Here is a 24,809-nt window from a genome sequence, read left to right on the forward strand (position 1 = left end):
AGGGCTTTTTTTAAATGATTATCAATTAATCAATATAATGAGTAAGCTTCGTACATATCGTTTTTTTCTCAAAGAGTAACCTGAACACCCTCATCACGTCTATAAAGATGTCAAAATTACATTCGTCCTGATTTTGCCATAAATAACGCAACACTTTTTCCTCAAGAATACCTTCCTCTTCAAGTCTTTCCCAGCGCCTTTTTATTTCCATCTGTACTCAAATAAAAGTAACAATTTTAAAGAGCATTTTCACTTCAAATTGCAGTAATACTGATCACATCTACATTAACTGATTAAAGAAAGAGCGGGATTGTACAAAAGACCAATCTAGGGTAGCCTAGATAGTTTCACTTTTCTACTTTCACGCCATATTTTTCAGATACAAAATGTTAATCTATACATAAATTTACGTAAGGGCAAAATTCGGTAAATCGCGCGTTATTTCTAGAATGTTTACTCGATGGTATATAAAGTTGGTTCATACTTTTGGTACTGATTTTAACCAACTGATGTAACCCTGTTTACTAATTAAATTGAGTTTGATAATTAGTTGACGATTAAAACGAATTTAGGTTCAACGATTTGCCCCAAATAGGGGTGTTTTTTAATCGTGGTATACACTGTCTAATGGATGTCAATTTGAAAATACCCGCATACAATAATATGAGAACACTTCGTATTTCCCTATCTCCTCCTACAATAATTGTTTTTAATGGCTGAAAACCGGTTGAACAGTTCGAGTACAGCATCATAATGTTGAAGACAGGCCGATTTTCCTTTAAAAATGCTATTTTGATACATTTAATATACGTTTATACAAATGTATTGATTTGCGATGAATGGAACATTCCAATCTCTGTTCCACAAGTGTCTATTCTCTCAGGCGTCGTAAAGGCAAGTACTGTATACTCATAAAAGAAATTCGATCCATTTTTTTTTTCAATCTGTGCTGCAGAGGTTGGATATATATTTTTTTTTAACAGATAATGAGCTAGCGTTTTCAGTCGCCGTATGTTATGTACAAATCTTTATTATTGCAGTTAAACCACCCCGGGAACCACCCACATCATCACCCTTCCCTCACTGGCATGAGTAGCGTTGTAAAGCCAGTAGAGGATAGGCATACGGTGGTACGAAGGATCAACAACCACTTTGGTGGGTAGGGTAGGAACCAACTTAAGTATGAATTGGCTCTAGAAACAATTGAAAACCATTAGGCCTACTAATTAAGTTGAGTTAGATAATTTAATATTTATTAACGATTAAATCGAATTTATGATTTGCCCCGAATAGAGGTGGTTTTCATACATTGTTTAATATTATATACACATATATACGTCGTAGTGTATCGTTACATGTACTGACGTACTATTTCAATCGACTAGGACGGTGATAGTTTCAATTACATCGCAATGTTTTACTGTGTTTAGTGGTATATTATTTGTAAAACATGAAAACAATTAATATTTCGTTACTAAATTTTTGTGACAAGTTTCCCTTTCGGAAGTAATTCCCAGGGTGCTAATTTTAGTTGAGTACATAAATCACAGTGTCTATTTATTTGTTCCTGTAAACGACATGTATTATTGTCCTGCATTATTGTACATTTGAAATCGCCAGTTTTTTAACGCTGAAATTATTATGTATTCGAGAACCATCTGTGGGCACGACCTAGATGGTACGCGAGTGAAGCGAGGGTACCATCTAGTTTGTAAAATTTACAACAAACAAACTAATTGACAAAATTGCTTTCTTTTCCAGTTAATCAAAACAGCCTATTTTTCGGCACGGATTGCAACCACTACCCCTCTATCTTTAAGTAGACTGGATCCGCCGCTTAAAATATCTATTTGAGGATATTTGTAGGCATGTGTTCATAATTAATCTGATCGCATTTCTAGTATTAATATATAATTGTCTAACATACATCTTTAATATCTCGTGGAAATACTGTGATCACAGATGTCAACATCTGTATCATCGTGTGAAGATTAGTTATTACTGTGTTGCTTAATTTCTCGTCTTTATTGGAATACATAATCTTTCCAATGTCGTTCATATACGTTATGGCAACGATGATCGCTTCTTCGGAAATTCCACACTCAGTGCCAATTCTAGAAGCCTATAATACAGAATTGAAATTATTAAATATTAATAATATAACATTTTTATAGCAATAACCTAAACAATGATAGTTATAAATGTAAATATTGTACAGGAAAATAAGAAAGCTCAAGTTAAACCGTTGGTAATAAATATTGTACTATTATGTCAGAACGATTGCATTCATTAATGATATTACTGTTTATATCTACCAAGCTATCGTAATTGTTTTCTACTATTACTTTATTCCAATCCACTCAGGTAGCTCATGCTTAACTTACAGTATAATATTACTTCTCTCCAATTACTCTGACGTGTACTTCGAAATTTCTTTCTGGTTTTTTTACTTTATCGTTGTGATTTAGCTATTGTTTGCCTATTTTACTTGTATCATCTTCATTATAATTAGGAGCTTCTCGATTTGTACGTTCACTATGACTGATACCATATGACGCAATATTTATGATTATATATAAATGCGCATATAATGATGTATGTACTGTAAACGGGATTTCAAGATTTTCCGAGCTCAATGAAACCATCTTTTTAATGTACACTTGTGTGTCATTACAATACTGTTTTCTGATTGTTTGACAATAATAATAATTGTTATACCGGTACCTGGATGAAAATATGTTTTTTTATTACAATTCTAAAAATATTATATGGCATCATATCTTTTAAAGTTATTTTCATCTGTTATAAATCTATTATATTGCTTCTTATGAGTCACTGTTCATTGTCGGATTACTTAAGAGCATTTCAATATCTCTTGAACTTTTGGGTGTAACATTGTTAGAACTGCTGATAAAAACATTGCAAACTTCAGAACATATTATTACAATATAAATTTTACTTAACGTTCTTCTGGTACTAATTTTCTACTAAAAGCTTATGCGCTTTTCTTTGTTTAGAACGATGCAGAAATCTATTTTTTTAGCTGGGATGATGTTCACGGCACCTTTCCATTTGTCTTATTAAGTTCAATTTCGCCACTAAACAAAAACGTTCCTTGATCCAAGCTTGTGATGGCCATACTTGTACCATCTCACCTACATTATGTACACGCAATAACGCTAGTTCGATGTTGGTAATAAACCAGCCGAATGGAGATTACAAAGTTGTTTATTTCATATTGAATCCCTGTAGCTTAATACACCCATGAATGATTATGCTCATAAGTGTTAACATCCTCTTTTCCTATGCAGGCACTTTCGAGTCCTTCTTCGTGTCAGGTTTGTGCGATTGCGGTACATTAATGTGCGCAACCAAGCATAATCGCGCCAATGTATTATACACTTATTTTAAAACGGCAAGCATAAAAAGTATTAAATTGCTTCTTATTATGCAATGTCGGAGACACATTTGCTTAAGCTTTGCTAGAAATAATTATGTCAAATTTAGGGCCAGAGAATCGACTGGTCAGGAGTCAGAACTATTTTAGTGATTTATTTTTAATATAGGATTTGTGTGTAGTTCGGCATTTATTCGGTGACCTTTAACCCCGAAAAAAGCAATAATGTGAATCGCAAAGTTATTGCCTAATATGATTTAAATAAAACAACTGTTTCATGCAGTCAAATCCATTGCTTTCTTCTAAATCAAATAACAGCGAATTGATCAAAAATGAGTTATATAAGTTATGATCAGTTTAAGTTAAATATATTTATATACCGCAATTGTAAAAATCGTTTTTTATATCGCACTTTTATTATACATTTAGAACACAAACACTACTTTACCTCATTATAAGGAATGCACACTTTTGTTTTTCCAATGTCTTGCAATCTTTCCTGAAATTTAAGCCAGTTTATTGGAACTTCCTTCATTCCCATTGCCTGCATGTATTTACCAATGTTTTTCTTAAGTTTCATTATATCTGCATGTGATTTCACAGTGTTGTCGACCATGTACATTTCACGATCTAAATGCGCAGCATATTTCATTCCTTCCATGTTATCAAACATTTCGTTAAACATACCCTCAACCTTCAATTTAAAAAGATATTAGCATCGTTACAGTTATAAGTTTATAAAACTTGGATTTTATAAGTGTAATGTAGACCTCTTCCATATCTCTTTCTTATTTTGAACATTTATTTAAACACTGATTTATTTATGTGATTCAATGAGTAATGCTGTTTCAGTGGAATTATACCATTCTTATGTCATTTGCATTTGCCATAATCGACGTGAATACATGCACGTGCCAGTAATTTGAATTAAATTTTAACATCTGTCCTCTGACTAACTTGCAAGACTTACTTGAATTACAAAAAAGACATATTGTGGGAAAGGGAACGGGCTTTGGTTGACACAACTAAATTGGAAACCTTTTTAATAAGTGTACGAAAGAGAGATTGTTTGGATGCCGTAATAAAAAAAATGTCGTTTCTTTAAACAGAGTCAAAATATTTGTGAGAAAAAAAGTAGAATATTAGTAATAATAATAAAGAACCTTAACACAATCCTTCCTTCAAGCTATCTTTTGCAAAATAATTAAAAAAATTAATAATATAGATCCAGCTCTACCCCAGCATTAAATAGCATAGTGTAAATGAGATAAAATTAAAGATGTACAAATAATACAATTTAAGTTAGCAAGGTAGACTTGACACTATATAATACCCAAACAACCGTTGATACAATTGATGCAATTGCATTATTATGGATTGAAAAAGATAAATGGTTAAATTCAGCCAAAACCTATTGACTTCCAGTCAATTTGACTTTGTTTTAAATTACAGCTTTTTTGGCAAATAATTTTTCTTCCTATCCAATTTTCGGGTCAAAGTTAATAACTATTATGTGGCATTAACATTTTAAAAAAAAAACCTTTTTTTAGGGGGACAATATATCTTTAATTTCTGTAGGTTTGTGGGTTTTATTTCTTGAACTAAGCAGTATACATTTTGATTTCCTTGGATTAAATGTAAGTTCGTTAGATGTAAAACTTCTTGAAAGTATCAAACCAAGTTGTCATTCATTATTTGAAATGTATCATTTTTGTTACTCGTATGACTACAGAAGATACGGGTATCAACAGCAAATTTATTTATTATTTTTTAGTTTACATAGGTCATGTATGAACAATAAAAACCAACAAAGAGGCCCTAAAATGAACCCTTGATAAATAAATTTTATCGGAAGAATGATTTCCAACAATTGAAAACCATTATGCCTACAGTGCAAATAAATACCGCGAAACCCTAATAATTACTTCAGTTTTTAACAATGTATGATGGTTGATGTAATCAAATGCCTTGTTAAGGTCTAACAAAAATTCCAATGGAGAAATATTTATTTTTATCCATGGAAGAAATATGTTAGAGTGTTGATTAATTATGTCAGACCCGAATTGCGAATTAACAAAAATATCAAATTCATTTATGAAGGAACAACTTTTGAGATTGTTAAAAACACAGGTAAAATTAATATTGGTATTTAATTTTTGAGCTGTGACTGATCATCTGATTCAAATATCGGATTTACTTTGGCGATTTTCAAATCATTGGGTACACAGCCGGTGGATATAGATTATTGATAATAATGACTAAGGGTTTGTTAATGCAATTCGGATGGAAATGTATAATGTTGGCCCTAACGTTACACTTACTGTTGGACTTCCTTTATCTGCAGGGAGGACGAGGATATGTTTATCTTTCCTAATGCATCTAACGTCGTCCTTTTGTTGTGATATTGTTTATCATTATTATAAAGTAGTTATTTGATGTATGCCTTTCATAAGTTTCCATTTATTAAAAACAATACCGGTATATATTATTTCAAACTCAATGTTGTAGAGAATTCTTATGTACACGAATAAGTTACAATCAATTGTTCCTGTATTTGATTTATTTATGTTTATTGGTAGCAATAGGGTTATTTTTGTATTTAGTGTAACAATATTTGTGTTACTTGACTTTACTACACCTTCTGCAATCTGCTTTGTTTTATTTTTTAATATTATGACAGCATCTATTAATACAAGAATGAAATTGGATGATGATTAATTGATAAGCTAAATTAACATTATCGATGTTCAGTATCATACCTTGTTAGATTGTTCAGTTCAATAACACAAGAATGAATTACCTTTTTCCGATTTCTTGATTTTCTCCATGATGGCAATTTGTCCATATGAGTAGCAACCAAACTGATGGGAGGTGACTCTATGGAAACCCTGCCATCAATTGAAATGGGGTTTCCTGAAGCATGTTGCGCCACAGTATGCTCATATACTGACCTTATCCAGAACAGAATGATGTCCAAATTAGTCATTCCTAGTGGACCCTAAAATAAAATGTAGGTACAATTAAAAAAATGTAATGTAATAATATACCATATTAGTATATATATTTTTTGTAATAAAACGTTTTGTTTATTAAGAAAAACAATTAATAATAGTAATAATTGAAGTTTAAAATAATGTTGAACTTACAACTGCTGGATCTCGTGCATTAGCTGGTTCATCCAAGTTATCCAAAGCATTAAATGCAACACAGTACGATGCTGTATTTGTGAGGAAAAACTGAACAAAATACAGATATAAGGTGGTTATTATGATGGATAGTTATCCATATTCTATCGGGAAAGAGTCTTTTATTATAATTAGTGACATGTAGTAGGCCTACATTGATGCAATAATTGTAGCGGAAATACTCCATATTGAAGCGAGTATGTCGATACTAATGTTAAATCAGAACGCTACATATTATATTCCTTTTTAAAGAATAAAAGGAGGAAAATAATTACAGTTTAACACCGTTGCGTATATAAGAATGTGGACTACAAGGTCTTCGTAGTATATAATACTATTATTAAACAATGTTTTAGAGGCATATTACAAATCAAAATACACGTGCGTGTCAAGAACATGGTGCAAGCCATGATAATTATAATAAAACACTACTCATAATTGTAATCTTAATGTAACATTAGATATATGTATAGGCAACTCTATTGAGCCATCTTCGCTTGTTTAACAAGTGGGAAAAACAATATACTGTAAATCGAGAAAAATATTATTAGAATATAATTGTTTTCAGATTATTCAAATGCAATATAGGCCCTACATACTAATACCACTACCACTACTGCTACCAATATCACTGCCACTTCCACTACCACCACTACTACTATCACTATCACTACTACTACATTAATATATATGTGATTATAAGATCATATTCTGCCAATAAACAACATATTGATAGGCATACCCTATGCGTTATGTAGTAGTCCAATTGACCAGCGTAGCCCCATATGCTAGTTATTTCATTTGGAATATTCACAGAATCACCTCCAATTGGGTAGCTTTGGTTGTCCTCTATTAGAAAATAAAATAAAATAAAAGTATTTATAGATTGCCGAATATCGACATTTTTGACCAAGTACTATTTTAACACGTTCACTGCCACGGCGTATTTATACGTCAAAAATTGCGTGTCGCTACTTGCCAAGACGTAATACTACGTCAAAATCGTAGCACTTTTGTATTGTATGTAGAATCACTGGCAGTGGTGATTGGAACAGGAATTATCGCATGGCAGTTTATGAATGATGTACGTAAACGATAATCTAAAAATAAATGTCATATGTTTGTTTGTGTTTATTCCCTCATGCATTGAATATGGTTGATACGATGGCGCCCTCACACTCAATATAATCATCTCAAACATGTCATAAATTGCGCTAATAGTAAATAAAAATAATGCACGTGGACAATGACGTATGAGCGTGGACAATGACGTATATGAACAGTTTGACCGATTTTAGCGCGGAAAATCCCCGACGTATATTTACGTTCCTGGCAAAGTCAATAAAATTGTTGGACCATTGCCAGTGACGTATTTATACGTCTCAACGGTTTTTCCCGCCATCGTATTTTGAATGACATCATGATAGTCTGTGACCAGATGTTACACTTTCAAACTGTAATTTAATATGTAAACGGGACTTGGCACTGGGACAGAAATTACGGAAAATGCCTTGGCAGTCAATGTGTTAAACAATCCAGACGCCTACCTTTACGTTTTTAACTTATACCTAAAGTACCAAACAACAACAACATATGAGAGGCCTTGGCTAGAGGGCTACCTTTTATTTGATTCAAATGACAGGAATCTATTTATATGTTATATAAAACAAATAATGAATGTTATATTCGTGTAATGGTACAAATAATGGCATTTGGTGAATGATGAAAGGTTAAATATCAACTCTGCGTTGCCTCATTGATATATACCCTTTCATCATTCACCTCATGCCATTATTTGTACCATTACACTAATAAACATTCATTATGTTTGTTAGTTCCGTTTAAAAAATATGAAGGATAAATGATTTATTTCAATTGTTAAAAAGCTTTATATAATAATTTGTTTTGCTGTATTACATACCTAACTCCTTATCAACCCTTTGTTTTATTACATGTTCACGCATTTTCCTGGTTAGCTCGGCATCTGTACAAAAATAGCAATTGGTTAAAACAATGTGTATACAAATAATTATGCTGGTTGGAGTTTATGAGAAACACTGAATTTCATTTAATCTGTATCAATGTGTAATCAAATTATTTTAAACATTACATAACGTCGTGCCTATTCCTGGTACATTGTTGGTAATTGCTCTAACAAGTATAGATCTACAAAATTAAGTAAGCCATAACTCTAGAGTAAGAGTATAAAAAACTTTACTTGTCTGTACTACAATCACATCTATTAATTCCACATTTCGCTTGGCATCACATGACGGCAGAAACTCGAAAAAACTTCTTTTTTTTTCGATTTTCTACTCTACAGGTAGTTACACACATCTTACCGTCGTGTTCATCTTTAATCCTCTTCCATTCGCTCTTACTATTTGCTTGAAACACTGTCCTTGTAACGATCTGTCGATGGTTCGTCGTGATTGAATCTATTTTAACAATGTATGAGGTAAATTGTTAAATTAGTATTAGTATCTACATCAAATATATAATTAAAAATACACTGATAATTATTTCAATACTAAACATTTAGATACCTTTCTTTGAGCATGGCCTTTACACAGCTAGTCTTACCAGCACCTTCCTTCCCAAGAAACATACATCTCGAATTCACAACTGCAATTTTACAATCTTTAAGTTCATTTTTATATATTTTTATAGCCTGTTTACCCCTGGCAAATATTTCAGGAGGAACCAACAATCCTAATATTAAAATATAAAAAATACGCATAACATACATATATTCAAATTCATGGTTTTATGTAAACATTATGAATACTTTAGCATATGTCTAATGTAAAGTGCTTTTACATTTCTGTTCGGTGCTGTGTTCTTGTATAAGCTCATATAACTATGTCCGGGACCGGACCGTGGAGAAATAAGTTAGCTATGACTTTTTAAATATTTATATCAATGCTGGCCTATTTCCTAAAAATTCTTCATTCAACTATGGGTTATTACATCCACTATCCATTATTACATAATTTCTAATTATGGAAATATTCATTATAACCATATATGGTTACATAATTCCCAATTATGGGCACGTCACAATATTAAAAAAAAAAGAAATGACGGTTTATATTCTGTAGATCAAAACAATTACTTTTATCTGTAAGTTTTGTGTGCAACAAAATATGGACGTCTCTATTTATGATTAACTGTAACAAAAAAATGCCTGCGATGTAACAACATCATACCGACAATAATGTTTATTATGATTGGTAAGCATGTTTCAGAATTCAAATATTTGTTTCTAACATTGTCGTTTTCATGTTAAAAACTGTAATATAATAGCTTACTGTCAAAATACTTTACAATCTTGATTTTTTTTTTTTTTTCTATCTGCGTATTTTCTTCTAAAACAGATGCTGCTGTTTTTCCTTCCTATAAACATAAAAGTGTTTTAAGTATTGCTAAATAGTAGAAATATTTGTTTATAAACCGATTTAGAAATCAAAGGAACAATAGTCTATGGAATCAGATAGATATAAAACCCCAATTGTAGTAAGTGATTGCAAACAACACGCAAATCAAAATGAACATTATTATAGACAAATCATAATATAAGTCAATTCTAAATTAAGCCTACAGCTTCTAAGAAAATGCCGTGCCGCAGTACAAAGTGCACTATTTCATATTAGTTGTAAACCTCGCCTCGAAATTCAAATATTGATTTTAATGTATTCATCAAAAGGAAATCACAAACCCACAATTTTTGTAAACTTAAATAAATAAAAAACAACAACAAATATACATATGGAAACATTCTAGTTAGTATACTTCTAAACATCTTACAGATGTCTATAATGAAGCATGGTTCATATTTACACTAACTAACAAACAATTCTGTATCCATTGGTATTTATTACAATAGTGCAAATCATGTATATTAACAACGATATACACAATACATTACTTTCTTCATGACTATTCCGATTTAAATGACATAAAGGAAGATACGGAAATTCACCACAGGAGTGTGTATGTTTATGTGGCCGTATTATAAAAGGATTATTAAACGTAAAAATATCAGTACCACATACCATGAATATTATTGGAATCTCCAAACTTTATATTCATATGATTGATTAAATTAATACATTTTAACGGTGTACAATATATAATTATACATAATAATAATATATAATTATTATTGGAATCTATTCGAAAATTAGTATTGTGGTAAGGAGATGTTGAGTGTTATGCAAGATGCAATAATATGAGATAGTTGTAATTGAAAGTAGTATTCGTACTGGAATAGAAACGTTTGAAAATTCCGCGGCGTGTTCTCATTGATTATTTGGATGACATTGTTGTGACATCACACCAAACATTACATTTTTCAATGGGGTCAAAAACAGATAAAGAAACATAATTTCGCCGTAAGTTTGAAATAGAATGACCATCCATCCAATTTGTAGCTCCGCGGGTGACGCATTTACATCAATCACGTGACCAATTTGCTAACATTGCTTTCTGTCATGCTTCTAAATTCAACCAATTTATAATAAATAAATAATGTCCACATAAAACTTATTTATTAAAAAAATAATAATTTCATTGCTCAATATACCAATCTCACAAAAACTGTATGATCTTGTTTACTTACTACTAAATAATTATTGCAGCAAGTAATACTAAAATAGCTCAATCAATTGTAATACGAGATGAAATAAAGTGGATGAAATATGTTTGCAGCCCAGATCATACGTACGTTAGTTGAAATCATATACATTATTTCTAGACCTATATTACCTTATTTAGTGCTGTTATTGATGCACCTTGATTCGTGAAATAGTCTACTACTTGTAAGTTAGGTTTATTTGCACGCATGTATTCATGCAGTGGGGTGTATAGAGAACAAAGTATTACGATGTTTATACATACAGTGTATTGCAGCAAATAATTATAATTTGGTAATGATAAATAATACACTAAGAAGTTGAAATAAAAGGTTTGCTAGTGCATATGTTGTGAACGTAGACCGAAGTATATCAATTGTCTGTGCATTCCCTTATTTTGCAATGATCTTTAGCCCATCATTACCTTATTTAGTGCTGTTACGGATGCACCTTGCTTCGCGAGATAGTCTACTACTTCTAAGGTAGGTTCATTTGAATGCATGTATTCATGCAGAGGGGTGTTTCCGTCCTATCAAGAAATTATAATCATGAAGTTTATACATACAGGATATTGCAGCAAATCATTTTAGTTATGCAATGATAAATAATACACAAAGAAATTGAAATAAAGGTGTTGCTGGTGATTTGGATATGACAAATAATAAAAGAATGGACTTGGTGTCTTTTCTGTGCTTCTTTATTTTCAGTAGTAAAACCTACAGCATAAAGGTAAAACGAACAATCAATATAACAGAAAAGACCGAAGTCATTTAACTACACTTTTCACAATCGGTTGATATCATGAAACTAATGTTACAACATTAGAAACCTAGCTAAGCTAGTATAGTAAGCCTAGGCTGGCACAATAGGCCTATAACATGTCACTGCTTAAGTAATTATATTTATTTATATGGCTAACTTAACTTAAGGCTAGCTAATTTAACTCACACGGTCATCCAAAAAGGGATGAATTGTCAAATCCAAAATAAAGTAAAGTAACTTTTGTTTATAACTATGAATCTATGTCAACTATTTTACACTGTAAACTTTGTTTCTCGATCTCTATTTCTCTGAATCTCTATTGAACTTTGACTTCGTTTTCTAATCGATGACACGCAAATCATGCCTAAATCTAAACTCCTAATTCCAATTCAGCTGGTGCATACGGTATGCTGTGAACGTAGACCGAATTATATCAATTGTCTGTGAATTCCCTTATTTTGAAATGTTACTGATAAAATAAATCATAATCGTGTAATTTATACATAGAGATTAATGTAAATATTGCTTTCTGTCGTGATTTTAAATTCAACCCTTTTATAAAAATGACATGTCCACATAAAACATAGTTAAATTAATAATTCATTCAATGAATTATCTCTATCCCTATTACCGTACCTTATGCTATGTCGAAAACCGCCTTTATGAAAATATGTTATTACATAATAATGAAGACGTACGTAAGCCACTTTTTCTCTCCAGTTCATTACAAATCAGGCTTATATATTTTATACAATAAAAAATAAAATTAAACTAACGATGCGAATAATTAAAATAATATATATTTTCATTTCCCATTTAGAGATTTAATCTCGGTACCACGAACGTTAGAAGTGTCCAACTGTATTTGCTTGTTGTAACCACTCGATGCAGGTATAGCGAGTTATGAACACGACACTCGTGATCTGAGGTGTGTTTGAGTCCCACTCGAGAATTACACAAGATTAGATCACGGGAAAATAGGCCCACTCTTATGTACTTTACCTTATTCTGTAATGTTGGAGATACACCAAGCCTAATGAGATAAGTCACTATTTCTAACGTAGGTTTAACATATCTACCACTTAGATGTACATGTAGAGCATTGCTTCCTTCCTAAAAAAATAAGAAATATTTTTAATAAATATTTTTCTTCGATGGATTATACAACATGGATTAACTAAATCAAATTAATCGAAAGGAGCTAAAATGTATTAATTATACTTATAGCAGATGCTTCATGTTAATAATAAATAAACAACATACAGTACATTACCTTCTTACATTTGAAGATAATAATATGATGAATAAAAACGAAGCAAAAAATAATAATTATCATTAAGCATACGTGTACTATTACCAGTATGCTATATTTCAATTTACAATTTTTTGTCGAATTACCTCTTTTGTTAATGTGCGGGATACACCATTGGTTATCAGACAGAATAATATCTCTAATTTAACATCACGACGCCTCAGATAAATATTGATCGGTGTGTATCCTTTCTGTAAAGAAGTCATAAACATCAAATATAATGAGTTTTATAAATAACTTTGGGGTTGGGTCAACCGGCTCCGCTACAGTGATTAAGTTCACTTAGGTTGACCATTTTTTTTGTTATGTATATATTGAAATAGACAGAATAAATAATAAAATGAAATACTGTTATATAAATGTAACAACTGAAAACATGAATACCCATACTCATAATGCAGTAAGATAATTTGATAGTTTGATCATTTATAAGGAAATGGGAAACGGTAACTGTGAACTGAATTTGCGTACCAGATTGCAAAGTCAAAGTTTGCCGAATATAAGCGACTCTTGAACAACTACAACACCAGGCTTAGAGTAAAGTTGGCTTAGTACAACGTATTCATAAGCTCGCGAGGCATTGCATCTTACATTGGCTCAGTTAATTAAAATGGTTCCAGCAAATCGGAAAGTGGTCCAAAAGATGATCATCAATGGTGATAAGAGATGTATTAGAAAGGGAGATGGTGAGGATGAAAAAAACTAAAAATAAAACTTCTAAATGAAAAGTGGAAAAGCTAGATTGTTTAAAACAGAAAACATATCATCATATATCAAAAAACATCAGATCAAATTTGCTTCTCATAGCGTGAGACAACCACATTACAGCCAGACCAAACAGTTACTGTGTAATAGATAATAACAATCGTAAAATTTACATATGATACAAAATTTAATTAGCACAGCAGTTTCACATTAAATTAGAATTGTCTGACACGCAGCTAGATAATCCAGAGGTAGGAATCGGGTGGTTACAAGCTTTCAGGTTGTACAATGATGTATGGCCGTTAGAGCAATAACCATTTTTGGTGATTTGCTACCATATAATAATAATTAATTATAATAAGATGTATTGGCCCCAAAATCATGAAAATAAAGTGTTATAAAGTCAGACTTTGAATAGATCATTTTGCAGTTTTAATGAAATTATTCACTTCCATAAGAAAAAAAACACGAAAGAAAATAATGATTTCACTTATTCATTGTCTGGCAGACAATTTTCAAAGTGAATAACTATTACGTGACATTAAAATGACATATTCAACAAAAAATGTAAAATACTTATTTTTGTCAGGGCGACAATACATCTTCAACTACTTTTATGCATGTTTTAATGGATATCTATTGGTCAAATAGATAATAAATTCGTATAAATAAACATAATATGTTGTGTCAGTGTCTTTGATGGTGAGTATAATATTTTAAATTACCATGTCTTTTGTTCGGATTTTATTAATTTTTATTTATTACCATATTTAATGATGTGGTGTGGTGTGATGTGATGTGGCCTATCCAGTTCTAGTGAAGGAAGGGCCCTCATTTGTTTGTTATGATCAGTGTCTGTGTAGTAGTGTAGTACACCGGGGTAACCTCATACTCGTATAGAAAGATGCACTACTTTCTGTAAAGTGCACGCAAGCTAGATGTGTACACTGGATCTACGGTTTATAGTCCTTATCACAGAAGACTCGTTCTACCACCAGAGTGAGCCTCGAACCCTTTCCGACGTTATGGCTACGGTTCCACTGTCTTAACCGCTCGGCCACTCACTCACTTTATTGGGGAGGGATTACAATAAAGGTGTACTTGTATCATTAATCAGATTGCTTATCTGAGAGGGAATTTATTCAGAGCACGGCGTTTATTCAATAAATTAGGCCCTAGAGATATGTATCTTACAGTGGGGTGTTTCCATCCTATAATTAATTCATAATCATGATGTTTATACATACATGTTATTGCAGCAAATAATTGTAGTTAAGTATAATAATAAACAAACAAATTAAAATAAAAGGGTTTGCTAGTGTATAATTATGCTATGAACGTAGGCTCAATCTATAATAGAACTAAGCCAAAATGTCCTCTCAAACTGTAAGTTCGATACTAGCGCCGTTCGAGATGGGGCACCTTTTAACTCTCCTCTATCCATATAACTAACAATTTGTACGAAAAATGTGTTTTTAGTCCAATTTCTTTGCAACTGCCAAATGCCAATTCTCGGCCATTTTCCTTCGTCAAAATTAGATCACTCGGGTCAGTAGAAATATCGAGGCAGCACTCATGTGATGTGATCAGCGCAGCTGCAGTTTTAGTATAGCTATAGTATAGCTAGTTATAGTAGGCGTACAAAACTATAATCTATATTCTTTCTTTCTACCTCATGCACATCGCTCCTGCCAAACTTAATTGAGCACCCCTTTACCATTTTTCCAAACACCAAATGCAGTGTTAACACTAGGCTAGGTTATGTTTCTTACTAATTACTATTCCAAAGCTGCTATAAGTCTAGGAAATAGCTGAATGCAGGATGATTCAGCCCAGGTGTGACGGGACGAATCGGCCCATTTTTAGGCCGATATAATATCTGGCTGGTAATTTCATTAGCTCCCGGTAGGTGTATGATATGAAATATTGTGAAGTACATTATGCTTACATTGTGTATTGTTATTTTTTGGTTGATTTTTAATTGTTCGTTTTATGTAATTTATTTGAAAATAATGTAAGTTATTGTATATAAGGAGGTACAAACAATAAGGATGAAGTTGCAATCATATTTACTTCTTTCTAATTTCGCCTACACTACCACAAGTAGTATTGCAATAGTAATACAATATTGTAAATACGTATTAACCATTTTTGGTCGCCATTTGAATCGAAATTTTCTTACTGTGAATGTGGTTACTGTTAGATATATAAACACATATACAAAGAACATTCATTACTGTTACGGTGGGTAGGCGCTACTGCTGGATATATAAACATTTATTACTTGCAGTTGATTCTCAACGTTTGTATTAATTAATAATTAGAAAAATATAACGTTGTAGTGGTGTATCGTTGCATATACGGATTACTTTTTGGGGTTACTGAATTGCATATTATTTTTACATATGACCTTTGACCTAGGTAAAAAAATGCATTTTTTCGGAAGGCCAACACATTGCACATAAATAAAACCAACAATTGCAGAAAGTTACAGTCATAAAAATGTATCTTTAATCGCATGCAACGCGAATCTACGGCTCAATATGTCCGTCGATTGGTTGGTCGGTCGGTCGGACGCGAGTACAGCCATGTATATAGCCTTGTTCCTATTAAAAATACCTTTAGCTTTAGTCATTTGGGGTAGAAACCTAGCGTCATTCAAATGGTTAAATAAAAAAAGAATACAGCATGCATATATTATTAAATTTCTTTCTTTCTTAAACTTCCTTCTAATATAAATGCTGTATAACGTATCTCTCAGCACTATACATCCAAACCGAAGATATGCCCCTGTCGGTAACCAGGGTTCGGTAGTAAATTGAAACCTGGTGAGAACACGATTATCCCGGACTCGAGCGCCTCAAATCCTAGCAGGCCTAAGGAAACTGAAACTCATAAAGTGAATAGGTTTACTGTACTCTTAAGTCAGGAAAGACAGAAAGTTTTTTTCCCTGTTCACACTTACAAATACTGTACTTTGATGTATTGGCTGATAGAACAAGGAAATGAATGAACGTTTCGGGCGAGTGGTACAATTCGACTTCTATATTTATATGCTATAGATGTTCAATTAATTCATCATATAACAGAATAATATACAATGTTAAACTGTATAACATATATGTAATGTACACACAAATTTTGTAAATTTATTTATAGGGACAATTTTAGGCCAATCTGATGTTATTAGAATCGTCAATGTCATTTTCGGACGAATCTTCTGGTGGAGCAAGTGTGCTTTTTCAAGGTGTTGCATGGGTTATAAGGAAGTCTCGCTTCATGTTTGTTCGGAATGGCGATTTTGTTATCGGTGTCGTTCCGAGTCTTCCGGTCTCGGGTGTCAATATCATTTTGGAAATTGTTTGGCCGGAGAGTGACAGTAGAATCGGGTGTAAAATGTGTGTACAAAATTAATTATCACACATGCTGCCATCATGTGAGGTAGCACAATATATGGCATAAAACCATAGATGTTATTCATGGTCTGTGATTGCTTGAGGTTTATTTTGATGACATTGTTGTAAGTTACATCACACCAAAACATTACATTTTTAAATAGGGTAAAAAATAGATAAATAAACATAATTTCGCCGACGTTAGGTGTAATCATATAACTTATCTGTAGCCATATATTACCTTATTTAGTGCTGTTACGGATGCACCTTGCTTCGTTAGATAGTCTACTACTTCTAAGGTAGGTTCATTTGAACGCATGTATTCATACAGCGGGGTGTTTCCGTCCTTTAAATAAATTATAATCATGACGTTTATACAAACAGTGTATTGCAGCAAATAAGTATAGTTAGATAATGATAAATAATACACAAAGAAATTGAAATAAAAGGTTTTTCTTGTGCATATCCTGTGAACGTAGACCGAATTAAATCAATTGTCTCTTATATTGTAATTTTACAGAATCATAAAAGAATTCATAATCGTGTAGTTTATGCATACAGGTTAACGTAAACATTGCTTTCTGTCATGATTCTAAATTCAGCTCTTTTATAATGACATGTCCACATAAAACATAGTCAATATACCAATCTCACAATAACTGTAGGATCTTGTTTAATTACTACTAATTAATAATTATTGCAGCAAGTAACTCTAAATAACTTAATCAATTGTAATATGATATGAAATAAAGTGGATAAGATATTGTTGCGGTGCAGATCATACGTACGTTATAGGTGTAATCATAATAACTTATCTGTAACCCTATATTACCTTATTTAGTGCTGTTATTGAAGCACCTTGTTTCCTGAGATAGTTTACTACTTCTAAGGTAGGTTCATATAAACGCATGTATTCATGCAGCGGGGTGTTTCCGTCCTATAAAGAAATTATACATACAGGTTATTGCAGAAAATCACTTTAGTTATGCAATGATAAATGATACACAAATAAATTAAAATAAAAGGTTTTGCTGGTGCTTATGCTCTGAACGTAGACCGAATTATATCAATTGTCTGTGGATTCCCACATAAAACATAGTTGAATTGATAATTCATTCAATAAATTATCTCTATTCCTATTACCTTATGCTATGTGATATGAAGATGTATTATTACATACTAATGAAGACGTACGTAAGGCAGCACTTAGTGGAGCACTGTGGGGCAGTGGTTAGAGCATTGGACTTGCAATCAAGAGGTTGCCGGTTCAAGCCCGGCCCGGTCACTGCGGTGTTGAGTCCTTGAGCAAGATTCTCTATCCACATTGTTCCTCCCCACCCAGGTGATAGAAATGGGTACCGGTATGTTAAAAGTACTGGGAAGGTAAATCAGACTCATTTGTGCGGGAGGAGTGGCGTACCCCCGCAAACATACACATTTAGTGGAGCCTGGCCCTAACGCTAAGGAAATGGAGATGGGCACCAAGGCCGTTAGCATTAGCTTAGGTTTCGACTTTACTACTTTACTTACGTAGGGCACTTTTCTCTCAAGTTCATTATAAATCATACGTACTTATTTTATACAATAAAACATTAAATTAAACAAAGGATGCGGATAATTAAAAAAACATATATTTTCATTTCCTATTTAGAGATTTAATCTTGGTACTACGAACGTTAGTGGTGTCCAACTGTATTTGCTTGCTGTAACCACTCTTGTGCAGGTATAGATTTATGAACAACATCATACTCGTGATCTGAGGTGTGTTTGAGTCCCACCCGATAATTACACAATGTTAGATCACGGGAATATATGTATATACTTTACCTTATTCTGTAATGTTGGAGATACACCAAGTTTAATGAGATTAGTCACTATTCCTAACGTAGGTTTAACATATCTACCACTTAGATGTATATGTAGAGCATTGCTTCCTTCCTAAAAAAATAAAAAATGTTATATTTTTAATAAATAAATATTTTTAAATCAAATTAATCGAAAGTCGCTAAAATGTATTATTTATATTAAGAGAAGTTGCATCATGTTAATAATAATTAACATATAGTACAATACCTTCTTACGTACGTTTGAAGGTAAAAAACGAAGCAAAATCTAATAATTATTATTAGGCATACTATTACCAGTATACCATACTATTGCAATTTAAAATTTTTGTCAAATTACCTCTTTTGGTAATGTTGGTGATTCACCATTGGTTACCAGACAGTACAATATCTCTAATTCAACATCATTACGCTCCAGATAAATATTTATCGGTGTGTATCCATTCTGTGAATAAATCATAAACATAAAATATAAGGATTCTTATTCTTATTGTTAGACACTGATAACATGATTGATTGTTGTTGTTTTGTGGCTGATGCAATATGAATATTATAAGACATATTGTGTCTTATAAACGAATATGAAAGTGGTGGTGTTAAAGCGCCTGATTTCAGATCACAGGTTAAATCTTTAAAAATATATTGGCCTAAAAGATATGATTCAAAGTGGAAATGTCTGCCAAACACGTATTTCAATAGAATAGGCCCAAAAGATATTATTGAAAACATATCATATATTGATAAGAAAAATGCTATTTTTAAAGCCATACCCGATTTCTATAAATTTATACTATGTATTTTAGTCAAACTTAATAGTGGTATGACTAAACGTCAATTATGTTATGATGATATATTGCATCAACAACTTTGGTATAACAAAATGATTTTATACAATGACATGTCATTATTTTTTAGAAACTGGATAAGGTCAGGTGTGCGAAATATTAAGGATATTGTAATTGAGAATAGGTTCATTAACGCAAATGAATTACTTGATATGCTTAGGTATAAATCAAACTGGATTGCTGAATGGCAAATTGTATTAAACGCAATTCCAAAAGAATGGAAAGAGAACATCTTTTTAAGGGATAAAAACCAGAAGCACTCAAAAACAACACACGTTCGATGTTTGATTATGAGTAGCAAACAAATATGTTCTTTCTTTATTAAGGAAAAATGTCTAGAACCATCCAAAAGTAAAACAAAATGGAAAACATATTTTAACATGGAGAACAATTGGTCTCTAACATGGAAAAGAAAAATTAAAAAATTAAAATTAAATTCACTATTTCAATCGACTATAACAGGGTTTTTTTTTAAAAAGTATTTAATCGTAAATGTTTTACTGTGTTTAGTGGTATATTATTGATAGGCCTATAAAACATTTAAAACAATATTTTGTTACTGAGTGGATAAAGAATATATTTAAAAATTGTTCTTCCCATCCTCTTCCCCATCCCTCAACTCTAATTTTTATATACAAAACACAAATTGGGTTTGATTAAATGAGTTCAAAAACAAATTTGGACTCATTTTTAAGACAAGTTTCTCCTTCGGAAGTAGGCCTAATTCCCAGGATACTAATTTTAGTTGACTACATTAATCATCGTGTCTATTTATTCGTTTCTGAAAACGACAATGTATTTATAGTCCTGCGGTACGTACATTTGAAATCGCCAGTTTTTTTACGCTGAAATGATTGTGTATTCGAGAACCAACTAGTATTACTAATTACATTAAGGAGATTTATTTTTTTATTTATTTATTTTTAAATTTAATTTTTATATTTTATTTTTTAAATTATTTTGATTGCATAGATTTTCAAATATCAATAACACAATAAACGTCTATTATTTTAATATAATTACACAAACAAAACAAAAACAAAGATAATGTACAGATGTACGGTATATTAATTATATTAACTAGATTTTTATTTTTTTGACTGCATAGATTTTCAAACATTCATTTTGCAGTGAGCACTAATATTATTTGCAATGACTCTGCAAATTTGTATTTAAAATTGCTGCTTTTAGAATTAAAACAAAATAGACACTTAACCCTTTGAATACGTGGCCCGTATCCCATACGGGGGTAATTTACTGTCCCAGGACGTGAGGCCTGTATATATAAGGATTACTTTTTGGGGTTACTGAATTGCATATTATTTTTACATTTCACCTTTGACCTAGGTAAAAAATATATTATTTATTGAATAACATTATGTTATATCTACCTTTTCTAATCCGTATTTGAGGGCTATTTTAAATTATTTACTAATTCAATGACATTCAGGTCTAGCGTAGGGCCTATCACAGTATAATTTGCAGACCACCCTATACAGTATAATATTTAGTATAGCCAAAGATATTTAATGACTGATTAAATGCCGTAATAATCGAATATAAAAATCAAGAACAAAAATAATATATAAATAGTCTAACATCAAAATGTATGAATTGTTTAAAAAAAGGTGTATACAGAAATGAAAGTTATTATCCTTAGTAGCATTATCCATTATCGATAGAGGTGAGATTTTATGTTTCTTTTTAATAATCACATTATTTATTCTCTAAAATGTTCAAAAATTCAAAAAATACTTTAAATAGTGTAAGACTATAACATTTTAGGCGTAATCGTTACAGTACCGTTTCGTGTGTGTTGTCAGTGCCATAATGTAATTCAATGTACATGCTTGTGCTCGAGAGAACTTACGAAAGAACAAACATCGAACCATGACATTAAATTGCCTGAAATTTATTTATATAATTAGCTTACTATATAATTTATCAATAAACACATAAATCAGTTTTTACTGGGTAAATTACTGTTCAATATTCTATAAACTATGCTCACTCTTACATCGCGCGACTGAACATTAGCCATCAAATAATGGAATGTTACAGATACACAATAAACCAATAAGATCACTTGCAATTAGTGACGAAACGCATATTCGCCGTTTATTGAGGCGCGCAAACAGCAGTGTACGCGATGCGCGTTTTCCTCCCAAGAAGTGACGTATCGATATTCGACGGTCCGTGAGACGAATAATTATAATATCATACAATATTCGCCAAATTATAATTAAAATAATTAATTAATGAAATAAGATACGCAATTGATATTTGCATCAATTGTTCTTTAGAATAAATACTTTGAAAATATACAAAAACAAATTTCGCGCCTAAATGACGATTCGCCGGTTCGTGTGACGGGTGACGAGTGACGGTATGATTAGAAATGATATCATAGAGCCTAGTTGCAGTGCTTGGAATTTTCCATGTGTATTCGTATAACTTCCAACGCAAGATAAATCTTATCCTTTTTGCACTGATTATCGGAACGTTAATATCTACTACAGATTCATATCTCATACCGAGGATAGAGAACTGTAATGATCGTGTGTCTAGTGCTTTGTTTGACAGTAAGTTTGACCTGAAGTGTTACTGACTAATTACTTTAATATAACGTGTGAAAGAAGAGTCAGCAATCGATTATTATGATGTCATAATTGTTTCTACAAACACATGTCGTGTGACATGACATGTCTTCATTTATTTTTTTCATTCATTCAATAACTGCTTTTAGAATTCGCAATAAATAATTATAAATAAGTAATACTAATATGAATGAGAGGTCATAAATGGAATAGAGATGTTTGCTGGAACCGATAATGTTTAATTAATACTGGCATGATATACCTATTATTGTATGTTACCTCATTTTGTGATGTTACTTGTGCGCCATTTAGTATGAGAAAAGTCACTATTTCTGTTGTAGGGTTGGAATATCGTAAATACGTATGTAGTGGAGTTTCTCCAAGGTAGAAAAAAATCATAATCATAATTATAGTTTATAAATATAAATTCCAGCTGTAATGAAATCATATTTTTCGGTCATGTCACATTGATAATGGTTGTCAATTCTACATTGTTATGACAAAAGTGTAAACAACAATACAAATCAGCTAAATTAATTTGTACTTTATTTACAACACACCTGGCTTGTTACATATAACATGCCGTACTGACCAACGTCAACGCAACTAACAATCAGTCGACTTGAAAACCGGTACGCTTGCAAAACGTCCTAGTAAATACTGTTTTATTTCGTATTTATCTATCGTATTTGATTGAATAAAAAAGAAAATGTACGCCTTTATAAAATAGGACCCAAATAAAATTATTTCAAGAGTTAATTATTATATTATATAAACAAACTTAAACAAACTAGACAGATAAATTAAAGTGCTACTATAATTGCAATACAATGTGTGAATTAATATTAATTGACTTTATGCAATGTAATATTGTTTCTAAAAATACATGTCGGTTATTGCATGTCTTTATTTCTTGTTTCATTTAATAACTGCTTCTAAACTTCGCAATAAATAAGTCAAAAATAATTAATATTAGTTATAAATTACTAGGACACCTACCCCCTAGACAGTTACCCCCCGGATGTTTACCACCCGGACAACTACCCCCTTAGGACAACTACCCCCCGGACAACAACTTCCCGGACAACTACCCACTTAGGATAACAACCCCCCGGACAACTACCCCCCGGACAACTACCCCCGGAAAACTACCCCCTTAGGACAACTACCCCCTTTATGATAACTACCCCCCGGGTAACTACCCCCCGGTCAACTACCCCCCGGTCAACTACCCCCTGGACAACTACCCCCTCCCTTAGGACTATATTTATGTTCAATCTTTTACTTTTGTTTACAATAATGAATAGTAATTCGTCAAAGTAACGAATTAAAATATAGTTATTAATTCCTATTATACACTGTTGCAGAGTCAGGTTGTTGAATGGTCTGGGTGGTAGTTGTCCGTCCGGGGAGTAGTTGTTCTAAAGGGATAGTTGTCTGGGTGGTAGTTGTCCAGGGGTTAGTTGTCCTACGGAGGTAGTTGTCCTAAAAGATTATTTGCCCTCGGAGTATTGTCCAGGTCCAGGAGGTAGTTGTCCTACGGGGGGGGGGGGTGTAATTGTCCGGGGCGTAATTGTTTCTAGTGGGTAATTGTCCGGGGGGTAGTTGTCCAGGGGTTAGTTGTCCTACGGAGGTAGTTGTCCTAAAAGATTATTTGCCCTCGGAGTATTGTCCAGGTTCAGGAGGTAGTTGTTCGCGGGGTAATTACCCGAGGGGGGGGGGGGGGTAATTTTCCGGGGGGTAATTGTTCCTAGGGGGTAATTGTTCCTAGGGGGTAATTGTCCGGAAGGTAGTTGTCCTAAGGTGGTAGTTGTCCGGGGGGTAGTTGTCCTAAAGGGGTAGTTGTCCTAAGGGGGTAGTTGTCCAGGTGGTGGTTGTCCGGGGGGTAGTTTTCCGGGGGGTAAATGTCCAGGGGGTGAATATCCGGATACGCTCTAATGTTATATACAAAACACAAATTTGGTTTGTTTAAATGAAAGTTATTATCCTTAGTAGCATTATCCATTATCGATAGAGGTGACATTTTATGTTTCTTTTTAATAATCACATTATTTATTCTCTAAAATGTTCAAAAATTCAAAAAATACTTTAAATAGTGTAAGACTATAACATTTTAGGCGTAATCGTTACAGT

At 32.3% G+C, this 24,809-nt stretch overlaps 2 protein-coding genes across 2 annotated transcripts in view; both read right to left on the reverse strand.

Annotated features, from left to right (window-relative positions):
- The window catches only part of LOC144856252 (uncharacterized), a 331,955-nt gene that overhangs the window by 231,256 nt on the left and 75,890 nt on the right, over positions 1-24,809 (reverse strand). The gene's annotated exons all lie outside the window — the stretch shown is intronic.
- On the reverse strand, positions 1,733-9,286 carry LOC144856467 (putative serine/threonine-protein kinase pats1). Its single transcript, XM_078714483.1, has 8 exons — positions 9,129-9,286; positions 8,925-9,020; positions 8,504-8,566; positions 7,325-7,431; positions 6,544-6,633; positions 6,198-6,395; positions 3,846-4,091; positions 1,733-2,122 (listed from the first exon to the last, which is right to left on the reverse strand). Exons 3-8 carry the CDS (start codon positions 8,544-8,546, stop codon positions 1,919-1,921), a joined length of 888 nt encoding a protein of 295 aa, XP_078570609.1. The 5' UTR covers positions 8,547-8,566; positions 8,925-9,020; positions 9,129-9,286; the 3' UTR covers positions 1,733-1,918.

The sequence above is a fragment of the Antedon bifida genome, chromosome 11 (genome assembly GCF_963402885.1).
Source record: "Antedon bifida chromosome 11, ecAntBifi1.1, whole genome shotgun sequence".
In the NCBI taxonomy this organism is placed as follows: domain Eukaryota; kingdom Metazoa; phylum Echinodermata; class Crinoidea; order Comatulida; family Antedonidae; genus Antedon; species Antedon bifida.

Excerpts from the sequence above, each read along its gene's own strand:
- LOC144856467 (XM_078714483.1), bottom strand. The coding sequence starts at position 8,546 with ATGCGTGAACATGTAATAAAACAAAGGGTTGATAAGGAGTTAG. Across the intron at positions 7,432-8,503 it reads AAGGGTTGATAAGGAGTTAG|AGGACAACCAAAGCTACCCA; the intron begins GTATGTAATACA and ends ATTTTCTAATAG. Across the intron at positions 2,123-3,845 it reads TGTGCATTCCTTATAATGAG|GCTTCTAGAATTGGCACTGA; the intron begins GTAAAGTAGTGT and ends TCTGTATTATAG.